Source organism: Hyalella azteca, unplaced genomic scaffold (genome assembly GCF_000764305.2).
Source record: "Hyalella azteca isolate HAZT.00-mixed unplaced genomic scaffold, Hazt_2.0.2 contig535, whole genome shotgun sequence".
NCBI lineage: Eukaryota > Metazoa > Arthropoda > Malacostraca > Amphipoda > Hyalellidae > Hyalella > Hyalella azteca.
Genome location: NW_025930882.1, coordinates 1183 through 14231, shown reverse-complemented (window position 1 = coordinate 14231; position 13049 = coordinate 1183). Strand labels below are relative to the sequence as shown.

The 13049-nt window shown below is 33.4% G+C and overlaps 1 protein-coding gene across 1 annotated transcript in view; it reads right to left on the bottom strand.

Annotated features, from left to right (window-relative positions):
- LOC108674022 overlaps positions 1–3876 on the bottom strand; it is a gene marked incomplete in the record, with an annotated part of 9467 nt that extends 5591 nt beyond the window's left edge. Inside the window, 3 exon segments of the mRNA XM_047880336.1 lie at positions 794–885; positions 2047–2173; positions 2880–3876. Coding sequence (XP_047736292.1) covers positions 794–885; positions 2047–2173; positions 2880–3728 — 1068 coding nt within the window.
- Between the last annotated feature and the right edge of the window lie 9173 nt (positions 3877–13049).

Below are 13049 nucleotides of genomic sequence, written 5' to 3'. Positions count from 1 at the left end.
AGAGACAGGGCCTGCCACGGTCACGGCTCTCGAACCCCATACTTCACTCAGTCTGCTAGACGCTGGGGCTAAGGGTAAAAAAAATCATGCATTTATTATCATCGTAACATCAATTAAAACTATAACTAAGACTGCAAATGATTATGAAAAAACTGCACAGAAAATGATATAGCTGTCAAAATCACTCAGTCTGCTAGACGCCGGGGCTACGTTTAAAAAAGCATGCATTTATTATCATCGTAACATCAATAAAAACTATACCTAAGACTGCAAATGATTATGAGAAAACTCTACGGAAAACTATATAGCTGTCTTAAAAATAGCTCTAAGTAATATTTTTGTTTTAGTTGTAGAATTCCGAGTACATCTTACAATTCGCTTGTTTCTATACCATAAATCAGAATTTTATTCGTCATATTATTTGCTTGTAAGCATCTTTATTACAATAGTTATAATCTTAACTATTACAAATATAAACTTAAGGGAATATATCTATCTATACAAGTATACAAATATAGACATATGAGAATAGATCTATGTATTCAATTATACAATTATTATCTATATAATACAAACAATGCACTAAAAATATTACCTGCAGATAAATATCTTTATCTACAGGAGCTTATGCCGTCTATTCTACCATGAATTTTAGCTGTGGCGTAGCAAAAGATAAAACTTCCTTGTCAAGTAACACTGAACTAAAATATCACTCTGAGTATTGCCAGATAAATTGGATAGTGCGAGTTTCCTTGAAGCTTCAGTCTTTAATTAATAATAAGGCTGCCTGGCTCGCGATCAGTAGCGCCGCGCTGGACATCACCAGGCCTGCCACAGTCACGGCTCTCGAACCCCATACTTCACTCAGTCTGCTAGACGCCGGGGCTAAGGGTAAAGTAAAATAATGCATTTATTATCATCGTAACATCAATAAAAACTATACCTAAAACTGAAAATGATTACGAGAAAACTCTACAGAAAACTACGATGCCTATTTTTTTATGTAAGGACTGTTTAGGAATTAAAAAAAATACGTGCAAATATATCGCAATAATTTTATTTTTACATGAAAGCCTGTACCTTAATCTACTTTTCTACATAATTTCCGTGAATATTGAGGCACTTGTCATAACGTGGCACCAGTTTTTGAATTCCCTCCTGATAAAACTTGGTGAAATTGTGAATTCTGCTGAAATGGAGGTGAAATTCTTCTGAAAAACGCCTGAAATTCTGCCGCCTGACTCGTCAGGAAGAAGAAATTTCAGGCATTTTTCAGCAAAATTTCACCTCAATTTCAGCATAATTCAGAATTTCAGCAGAATTTCACCTCCAAGTCAGGCGGCAGAATTTTATCAGGAGGGTATTCAAAAACTGGTGCCACGTTATGACAAGTGCCTTAATTTTTTTTCAATATTCACGGAAATTATGTGCAAAAGTAAACTGAAGTACAGGCTTTCTTGTAAAAATAAAATTATTGCGATATCTTTGCACGTCACTTTTTAATTCCAAAACGATCCTTACTTAAAAAACATGCCTCGTATATAGCTGTCATAAAAATATCTCTAAGCAATATTTTTATTGTAGTTGTCCAATTGTGAGTAAATCTTACGATTCGGTCGATTCTATACATTAAATCAGAATTTTATTCGTCATATTACTTGCTTGTAAACTTCTTTGTTGCCGTAGATATGATAGTATCTATTACAAATATAGACGTAGGAGGAAAGAAATATCTATACAAATATAAAAATATATGCATATGAAGATAGATCTACAACTGCTGTAGCTCATGCCGTCTATTCTACAATGAATTTTAACTGTGGCGTGGCAAAAGAAAAAATTTCCTTGCCAAGTAACACTGAACTAAATTATGACTCCGGGTTATATTGCCAGACAACATATTATATATGCTTGCTATTATAACTTCCCGACCTATTAACGTCGGGTTAACCTGCTAAAGTTTAATTTTTCGTACATTAGGTTGCATGAAATTTATTGCATTATCACGCTGCCCAGGTTATAGTATTCTTAATGAACATAACTAACACAGTAGATGCTTGAGAGCGTAGGCGACGGTGGCTACCCCCACGAGTTGCGTGTTGGTGAAATTGCTCTCCTGCATCACCTTCGCGTACACGAATCCGTAGCATGAGTTCACTGAAGGTATGATCACCTGCGAGGAAAAAATACTTCAATAGGCAGTCACTAACAAGATTGAGACTTGATATACAAAATCATAAAAAACGTAAAAACATCCCCCTTTAGCACACCTGTTGCTGAATCAATATGCAGGGTAACATTCCTCCTGAATGCATTTCTATGCCCAAGAAGAGATCAATGGCAGCATGATTGTTAGGGAATTTTTTATTTTGTTGACTTAAGTAGAATCTTATTTTTCAGCGAACTGTTTTTCATACCCTCTCAATTGCAAGGCAGTATCAATCACTACCCATCCACTCACTCCCCATCACCACACTATACACCGCCATGTTGTTGGGGACTAATCAATAAATAAGCATTCCCTGACCCCGAACACTTGGCCAATGATCGCGAATAAAAGGATGAATAAAAACTGATAAATTAAGAACTATAATAATAAAAGAACGATAAATACAAGAAAACAAATATCAAAACTATAAACCGTGTGTCTTTCTAGCCTTTCACTTTCAACTCGTATGAATGTCCTAAATTTGGAGCCCCGCTCTGTGGTGGATCACATAACAATGACGAGGTACATAGCTGGTCTACACGATATGGTGACTTCATAGTTCACTCAAAAACACAATGACAATCCTAACTATCGATAAAATTATTATATTTAAAGGCGGTCCCTAACAATGTAGAATTAACTCATTAACTCACAAAACCTTTTGACTTACCAAAATGAAGCACACGGCCGCCACTATCACCCAGCCATAGCCTCCATCTGGGGGAACATCAACAACAACATGTCGAATTTCTGGTGAATGTTTTTCACCGCTTTCTGAAGGTGCAAGAGATGTTTCACTTCTTTGTAACTCTATAACTCGTCTGTAGAATAGCTTCTTCCTTGTAGGCTCCTCAACCACGAGTTTCACCGCTTCGTCATCAAAAACGGAATATTTTGGCTTCTCCGGGCTTAGGGAAGATTGGGCCGTCTTGGTTTCATCAATGACTGTAGTTTCTTGTGCTGTCCCATTCAAAGAAGCACGTTCCTTTGTGACTTCATCAATGACTGTAATTTCTTGTGCTGACTCATTCAAAGAAGCGTGTTCCTTTGTGACTTCATCAATGACTGTATATTCTTGTGCAATCCCATTCAAAGAAGTGCCTTCCCTTGTAGATTCATCAATGACTGTAGTTTCTTGTCCGGCCCCATTCAAAGAAGTGCGTTCCTCTGGGCTTTCATCAATAACTGCAGCTTTTTTTGCAGCCTCGTTTATAGAAGTGTGTTTTTCTGTGGCTTCATCAGTGACTGTAGTTTTGTTTAATGGCTCATTTAGAGGAGAGTTTTCTTCTAATGTATCATCAACGACTGTAGTTTCTTGTCCTGCCCCATTCAAGGAAGTGCGTTCCTTTGTACATTCATCAATGATTGCAGCGTTTTTTTCTACCTCGTTTAAAGAAGAGTATTTTTCTGTGGCTTCATCAATAACTATAGTTAGGTGCACTGGCTCATTTATAGAAAGTTTTTTTTCTGCTGTTACATCAACGACTGGAGTCTTTTGTCGTGACTCATTCAAAGACATGTGTTCCTTGGTATCTTCATCATTTACTGACGTGTCGATCGCTGCTCCATTTAAGGAAACGTGTTCTCTCGTGGCTTCATCAATTACTGAAGTTTCTTGTGCTGCCTCATTGGAACAATTGATGTTTATTAAGGCTTTATCAGAGGCGGTAGCTTTATTGGTAGTTTCATCAACGACTGTAGTTTTGTTTACTGGCTCATTTAAAGGAAGATTTTCGGTGGTAGTTTCATCAACGACTGTAGTTTTTTGTTGTGACTCATTCAAAGATATGTGTTCCTTGGTATCTTCGTAAATTACTGTTGTTTCTTTTGCTGCCTCATTGGAACAATTGATGTTTATTAAGGCTTTATCAGAGGCGGTAGCTTTATTCTCCTCGTCATTTAAGTAAGTGTGTTCCATCGCTGTATCATCATTTTGTGCTGCAGTTGAATTTATGGCTGCATTTAGAGGAGAACGAAGATTTTCATCTTCATTCAAGTTATTGTTTGATACATTCATTTCAAATTGGTCCTCTGCAAAATGTATCTTTTCAGCTTTTGGTAATCGTGCAATATATCTTCTTAGTTGAAATTATATTTGGGATTATTGGATTCAGTCTCCGCTTTATTTGAATTTTCGACACAGGGTTCATCAATGAATGTGTCATTCATTCCCACTTTAATTACGATGCGATTTTTCGTGATTTACTAAGTGATTTTTGTTTCCCATTCCACATTCACAGGGAATTATTTACATTAATTTTCATTCATTAGGACAGAGTTAGTTTCAGTTTTATTTTATAGTTTCAGTTTTATTCTATTCCAAAATGAATTTCCGTTTCATATTTCATAAATAATTTCTCTTCTGCAGTCTCTTCTTATTAATATTTATTTTGATATTGTTATCTGGCGATATTTGAACATCAAATTCTGATAATTTTTCGGGATATTTGCAATGCGGTTCCGGAAAGCTCCAGTTCATAAAATATTTTATCACATTCACTTGAAGCATTTATTGCACTCTCATCAGGGATTTACAAATTTGTCATTTATGATTCAAATTTTTAACTATATTGTTCTTCTTAATTTATAACTTCAATGGTAATTTTTTGTACTTTTATAATTACTTAATGTTAATTGCTTTCCAATATGCATTTCGATCAGTTTTTTTTTTTATATCGGGGATTATTGAAAATAGTATGGTTTTAAAAAGCTACGTTGCATATCTATTTGAAGTCGTTGTTTGTTGGATTATTATGTTACTTATGCGTTTCACATCAAAATAATAATTAAAGAACCTAATACAAATTTGTAACAATCATTTTTGATCAAGTTATACTGGTAGGGGAATCACAATAAACTTTTTTGTCTCTTTGAATCTGAACAAAAAATTAAAAAATGTCACATCAGCCTGAAGTTTAAAATTTTATTTCTCGGTAGATAAAGAATGCAAAATTTTTGGTTCACCGACCCATTCTTTATAATGAGAATAAGTCGTTATTTTGTGATCGCACCAACGGCACTAATGCCCAAATTTCACAAAAATTAGCGTATTCATAATTTCATAAAAAAATGATTTACAAAAATTCATAAAAAATCATTTTCATAATTTCATAAAAAATCATGTTCATAATTTCACAAAAAATCATTTCAAATCATTTAATTATTTATGTCTGCTTAAACCAATGTCAGTGAAACTCATTTAAACATGCAATAAGTAGGCTAGCTTACCAAACTCCTCTGTAATGAACGGAGAGAAGAGTTAAATGTTAGGTAAGAAATACTTTTTCGCTAATGGAATAAAACTCTCTGAATAATTGTATATAAAGACTGTAAAACCAAATAGCTTAATCATCTGAAAATTCAATCTTGCATTGTAGCACAATTCAATTTTAATTTGTACATTATCACTTATATAGTCAAGAATAACCTCTTCACAATAATTATTCACCTTTCATAACATAAATATTTTGGTGCAAACAAACTGACATCAAAATTAGTGCCTATGGTTCGGATGCTAACGCTCACATCGTACTTAACAATAAGCTTTCGGCAAACGGAAACTATGTAAAATAAATTCGATTGTCACACATGAACAAAACTATCAACAAAATTGATTTAAACAATCCATTCGTATTATCCGAGTGAAGAACAGCGACTGAATGACGGACTTGACACGATTCATGAATGTTACAGACACGATTCATGGATGCGAGGACGTCAGGCTGTGCACTTTATCTTATCAGTCGTCGTGCAGCAAGGCTGCCGACATCATCATATCATCACCGACAGATTGAAGGCATCTGCACTAAGAAAAATTAGTGAGTCATGTTATTCAAGGCGTGACACACTTTCTGCACAAAATTGGACAAATAGGGTCAGGATGGCCCACAAACGGGTAAGAAGTTCAGTGGTATTTGGACAAATTTTCTTCATTTTTATGAGCGTAGCGGGTGATTGATAGCTTGCTTGGTAAGGATTTGGCCGAATCTTTAGTAGGAAGTGAAATAATGTCAGTTACAAGTTAGTTATTGGAATAACTGAAATATTGTTTGCTGATAGTAGATGTATGTATAAAGGAATTGTATGACCGATTCTTATTTACATTTTTGTTTAAATTTTGATGATAAATCATTCATGATTAGATTTTATTCAGATTTTTGTCAAAATTATTTTAATTATGAATTATATCGGAAAAATTTTTTACAATTGCTTGGAGAGAAATCAACATAGCAATAATTTTAGGAATGGTCATTTGAAATGCAGTTTTTAACAATATATGGACTAATAATCCAATAATCTCTGCAGTAGGGCACACATAATCATTTATTGAATGAAATTAAGTTGTGATAGCATGGATGAAAATACTCTGTACGATTACTCATGCAAAATAAAATATATTTGTAAGCTAGAAAACACTTCTAGCTAAGTTTGATGCATGCGTGAAGCTAGAATTATATAGAGAATACAATAGGGAAAATCTAATTATAATCTATCCTTGTAATTTGGATCCCGAAATTGGGAATATCTATTTACACTCTTTTGTTATAATATTGATCCCAAATTTGAAAAAAAAAAATTTATACACTTCCGTCATAATAAAGCCTACAGTTGGGGAAATTTATTATTATATTATATTATATTATATTATTTTATTTTGTACTTGAATTACAAAAAATATGTACATGCTGTGTTATAGATTTACAGATCATTTCGGATAGTTATATGTTAATTTGGGATGTATTCACTATATATCAAACATATGCTAATTATAACACATTATTGAAAGAAATATTTCATTAATAATTAGATACATTTTTTATATGACTTATTTTATCTCTTTCAAAGAAATGTTTAATTCAGTTTTTACTTGTGTATCGTTCACATTGTTCATATCGTGCATAAAATGCATAACATGAATGCCATGCATATCGTTCATATCGCGCTTATCGTGCACATGGTGCACATCATGCATACCCATTAACAAAATATTACAATAATTGTATTATTGTTTACGATAATTCGTAGATGATGGACCTCTCGGATGCGACGAAAATCCGCGCAGAAAGATAATGAAAGGCTTTGCTAAGAGAAGAATTGTATATTGTATACAATGTATGCATTGCATACATTGTATACAGCCATGCACTCGACAGAGCAATAACGTACCCTGATACAATTTCATCATACAAGCGCATTGCTGTTATTTTGGCGTGTTGTTTATACTACAATTTTTAATATTTTTCTTATTTCTATCTACAGTAAATATCAACTTCATGACAGTAATTTCAGTTACACCAGTCGAATATACTGTGTAGCTTTTTGCTGACTGTACACTAGGAAAAATAATGGGTCTTAAAGCCCAAATGGTGTCACACTTCCTGAAAGCAGCTTCGCAAAACCCTAGCTCTTTTTCCGGGCAAACTGAGTCATGATGATCCAACCAAGGACAAAAAATGCATCACTATTTGGACAATTTATAATTTAATTATTTGGACATTTAATTATATATCATTTCTCCGAGTGTGTAGATTCATGATAGCAGTAAATATCATAGAGAAATAATTTTTTTATAATTTTTCATGACAAGAGTAGATAAATTATTTGCAGTGTTTCAATTTCTGATTTAATCTTAAGAATTTATGTCACTTTTTTGCTTTAATCGCAAATTAACTAAGAATTTAAAAGCAAAGAATAGTGCACAAAATTTCATATCTTTATAGATACGTTTTCTATTATTATTCTCGTTTATTTATCTCGTCGTTTTCTATAATTTATTCTCTTTATCGTTACGTTTTCTAAAAAGATTTTGAAAAAAAATCTTTATTTGAAAATTTTTTTTATTTTTTTGTGGCCTATTTGAAAATAGGCCACAAAAGAATTCTTGTGGGCCTATTCTTTGTTTTAAATTCTTAGTTGATTTCATCTCATTGTGACATTACAGCTGCTGTATTGTATTCTTACTTCTAAGTCAATCAGTTGATTATCTTCAAACATCGTAAATATGTTCGAAAAACTTTGTCTGCTCATAAACATAGGTTTCCACGCGTAAATTTCGTGGGAGACTTATTGAATAATATTTTAATTAACAAGTACACTAAATATCCATCTTATGGTGGCAAAATGACAGACATAGTGTACTAATTAAGTGATGCACAAAATAATACGTACGAAAGACTTTAACTTTAAGTAACAATTTTCAAATGAATCTTAAATTATTTACCTAGAAATTATATTATTTAAATTTTTTACGCATTAGAACATTTTACGGAGGATATTCATGAAAGTTCTTGAACGCTTTATTTAGAGTTCCAGGAGCTTGCCTATTCAAAAAATCCTAATTTAAATTCAACATAAATGATTTCTTGAATTCATATGTAAAAAAAATACATGCAATTAAAGTTGCCTATCGAAATAAAAAGAGTTATATACTAAGCATCGTTAATAAGGGTAAGAATTATTCATAATTGAAACTCAACAACTTTTATGTATTATATTTAATCCCTATACAAAAATCAGGTACTCATAGTAGCGTAATTTGTATTTAATTTTTTCTCTATTTTTTTCTGAAGTTAACCCGATCGAAGTAGGTGATTCTTTATTATACTTATTTTCCCTCAGAGTTATCAGTATTGTAGTTTCACTATTTTCAATTGAAGTCGCCATAGGAGTTCAATATCAAGACATCCTGAAGCTTGGAAGTTTCCATGGTAACGTCCGCAGATGTTAGTTGTCATGGCGACGGCTTTGTTGCATTAAACAATACAAACTAAAGACGAAGATCAGTCGTCATTTCCGAAGTCTAAACTGAGCTATTGTGTATACTATATACAAGTGCATGAATATTAAAATGCTTAAAATGAGACTCAACTCACTTGCAATATCAAGTGAATCAGGAATATCAAGTTGGATATTTCTTGAATTTCAACAACATATTCAATTTGCATGTAATTCGAAGTTTTACATGAACATTCCTAAATTGTCCATTATAACGTCCTTTTGTGATGATTTAGTCAAACCATCCACGAGTCTATAAACTTGAAAACTCATTAATTGCTGCGCTGACTCGTTATTCAATTTTTACGTTATGTTATGATCATATGAAAGTTCTAGGCTCAAGGAAATATTTTTTTGTGGAAAATGTAACGGTTTGTAAATAAAATATTTTCAAAATGTCCTTATTTAATAAATTCATGAACTCTATTCCCGTTTGATGACTCTCTTGGATTTTCCATAGTTCAATAGTTGTCTTCTTTATTATCACTTCTTTCAGCAATAATACAAACAAATTCATGTCACCGTTAGTTACTGTCAGAAGAAGACTTTGTTTTCGCATTCATGCTTTATGCCTTTCGATGAGTAAACGAAAAATAGTCATAAAATAACTTCGTGAACATTCCTTTAATAATCTCAAACTGGGCCATTATTGAATTTTTCGACTAATTTCGTCTGTATTGGCAGCATTGGTTAACTTATTGGCTTGCCATCAGCAAATTCTTTACAGCCATTTTTTCCAGTCATCGTATTGGCTAGCAATGCAGCAAATTTTCATAGAAAATACATTTTCCTTAACGAATTGGCAAGCAATATCGTAAAAATTTCATTGAAATATTTCTTTCTTAGCGTATTGGCTAGCGATAAAGTAATTTTTCATAGCAAATATCTCTTCCTTAGCGTATTTGATGGCAATATAACAAATTCTTAATATCAATATTTTTTCCTTAGCGTCTTGACGTGCAAAATAGTACATCTTTGTAGCAAATATTTTTTCATTAGCATTTCGACTAGCAATATAGTAAATTTTTTTACAGCCAAAATTTTTTCCCCGCCCAATTTCCAGGCAAACCAAGCCATGGGTGTATGGGTATCTCTATAATGCAGAGCCTCTCAAGGCTGACAAGGCCGTATCGTACATCGAAGTACAAGGCCGTATCGTAGCCTTGGCTCGACGGCAAATAAAGGGCTTCTTTAGCGCACACTGAGAAAAATTAATAGGTCCTATTGTATAAAAAGTGACATACTTTCGTCACCTTCCTCTAGTAAGCCCTTTTGTCGAGACAAACTGGGTCAGGATGACCTAGGACAAGTAAAAAATAAGTATATAAGTAAATAAGTAAATAAGTCAAGTAAAATATGCATCGCCATTTTTGACAAGGTCTCAAGTACAGACCATCAAGTCTGAGTGCTTTTTCTTCATTGTGTTTTTAATCATTCACTAAAATCGATGTTAATGGTTTTGGGAAGCATTATAATATTCAATTAGAGCCTTACCATTAATTAAAAGAGCTTTGCTTTCTGCAGCAATGTGTTATTTCAGGCATGCAATAAATATTTTCATTTTTGGGAAAATGATGTTGATATATTGTGATGCTTAAATTTCGTTATTACATCATAATTATTTATAAAAACAAATATTTACCATAAATATTTAAAATATTTAATCATAGCGTAAAAAGTTACATAGCAACGAATTTTTTAATACCCGGGATCCTTCAAAAATGTTTGAAAATAGTCCACTTCTACTAGAAATTTCAACTAAACTAGAGAAATTTCAATAAACAAAATTTATTCTCTTAAATCTTAAATAATTTTGTCACAACCTTACGTATTTGAATTAAAATATTTTTCCATGGATTAAAAAAAAAACAACTAAACTGAATACTACATTCACTAAAAACGTGCGTGTATAAATTTTCACGAATAGATGTTATAGTTTGTAAACCCCGAAAGCTACATGCGTTAGGTGCTGTAAAATCTTGAAAATTAACATAGAATTTGGTTTTCGCTGACTATAAATACTGCCAAAGTGAAAAAATTAGTAGAATACCAATTGAAAAAATTATCAATTTTTATTGAAAACTAATTCTAAGCAGTGCCATAATATGTTCTCAGTTCAAACTTTAAATTTTCACAGCAAATTGTGAGAAGAAAGATTGTCGTACTGCTCTCTGCCTGCTCTTAACGGCCCCTATAACTTCTCTCTGTCTGCTCTTAACGGCAACAATGACTGCTCTCTGCCTGCTCTTAACGGCCCCAATAACTGCTCTCTGCCTGCTCTTAACGGCCCCAATAACTGCTCTCTGCCTGCTCTAAACGGCCTCAATAACTGCTCTCTGCCTGCTCATAACGGCCATAATAACTGCTCTCTGCCTGCTCTCAACGGCTCTAATGACTGCTCTCTGCCTGCTCTTAACGGCCTCAACAACTGCTCTCTGCCTGCTCTTAACGGCCCCAATAACTGCTCTCTGCCTGCTCTTAACGGCCCCAATAACTGCTCTCTGCCTGCTCTTAACGGCCCCAATGACTGCTCTCTGTCTGCTCTTAACGGCCCCAATAACTGCTCTCTGCCTGCTCTAAACGGCCCCAATACCTGCTCTCTGTCTGCTCTTAACGGCACCAATAACTGCTCTCTGCCTGCTCTAAACTGCCCCAATAACTGCACTAAACTTTGCTTGGCAGGCGTCGGCAGCTGCAGAGTGGGAGCTGCTCTGCAGACGTCGTGACAAGAGCCGCCGCTATCAGCAGCTCCTGCAGGAGAGGACACAAGCATGGCGTGCAGAGAGGCTCGTGCAGAAAAAGCAGTCAGTTTTTTGTGATTAATCTATAAAATAGATAATAGCATAGTCAATGTTAACTGCATTAGTTCATATTCGAGTACTTACAGTACATCATTAGTCAGACTAAATCGCAAGGTTACTAAAATTATTAAGAAAAGAAAAAATTTTATAAATACTTGACGTTTTCTTTGCTTCTGAATTATTAGTTGCATACTGCTTAAGTGTACCGACAAAAAATTATAGATGGTCTTCGAGATCTATTTTAGAACTTGAACTCGTTCTCTCAAAATTTAACTTTAAAAAATTTCCCTCTGAGTATTAAATTTTAACTGTAATGATTCGTGCTAATAAAATGTGACCAGTAACTTGATTGAATTCATGAAATAAAGGAATAAAATTTATTTTAGGATTACATATAAGTCCTCAGTGGACATCAGTACACGTGTAAATTAATTAAAAATATAATTTAATGCAAGTCCTTTTTATCAACGGTCGCTATGAAATTGAAAAAAAAACTGAGATCACACATGATACGTTAACCAGTGCCTTAATTATAGCGCAGTGTATAGACTCAACTATATTGCAGTAGAAGCAGTGTATAGACTCTACTAACTATTCGTACTTTTCGGATATTCGGTGTATTTTCCAATGTGTACCTCCCGTGACACATCACCGCGTGGCCTGCTAACCAAACACATTCACCAGCGCTGGTCAACATCTGTCCACTAAAATTAACTTGACCTGCGCCAAATACTTATTGCTGTATTGGAAACATTCTGACGATTCACTATTCCATAAATACGTCGGAATTTAAAAGAGTATTCAATTTAAAAAATAATTACAGATACTTAGTGCTATACTTGGAGCATTCAAAAGATGCACTATTTATAATAAATTAGTAAGAGAGTTTAAAAAGATTAATTACATGAGTACATAATAATGTATTTTTCTAAGCAGCTCCCAAACTTAATAATATGTGTGTTATTAAGAATGTGTATTATTAGTAGGCATCTGCTCCTACGTGTGCAGTAGCAGCCTCCTTGTATTGATATTATATTGAAACTTAATAATAATACTAATAATAACTTTAATTCAAAATATCTTAATACGATAAAAAAATTACTATTTTTAATATCGTTAAATTTTTATAAAATTTCAAATAATTTTATCCAATCTCAATAGCTAGAGGATGAAAAATTTGAAATCGTTCAGAATTATTTATAATTTAATTCATGTAATGCGGGAAGGAAATCATCTTTTCGAGCCGTAAATATTAGGTTGAGGTT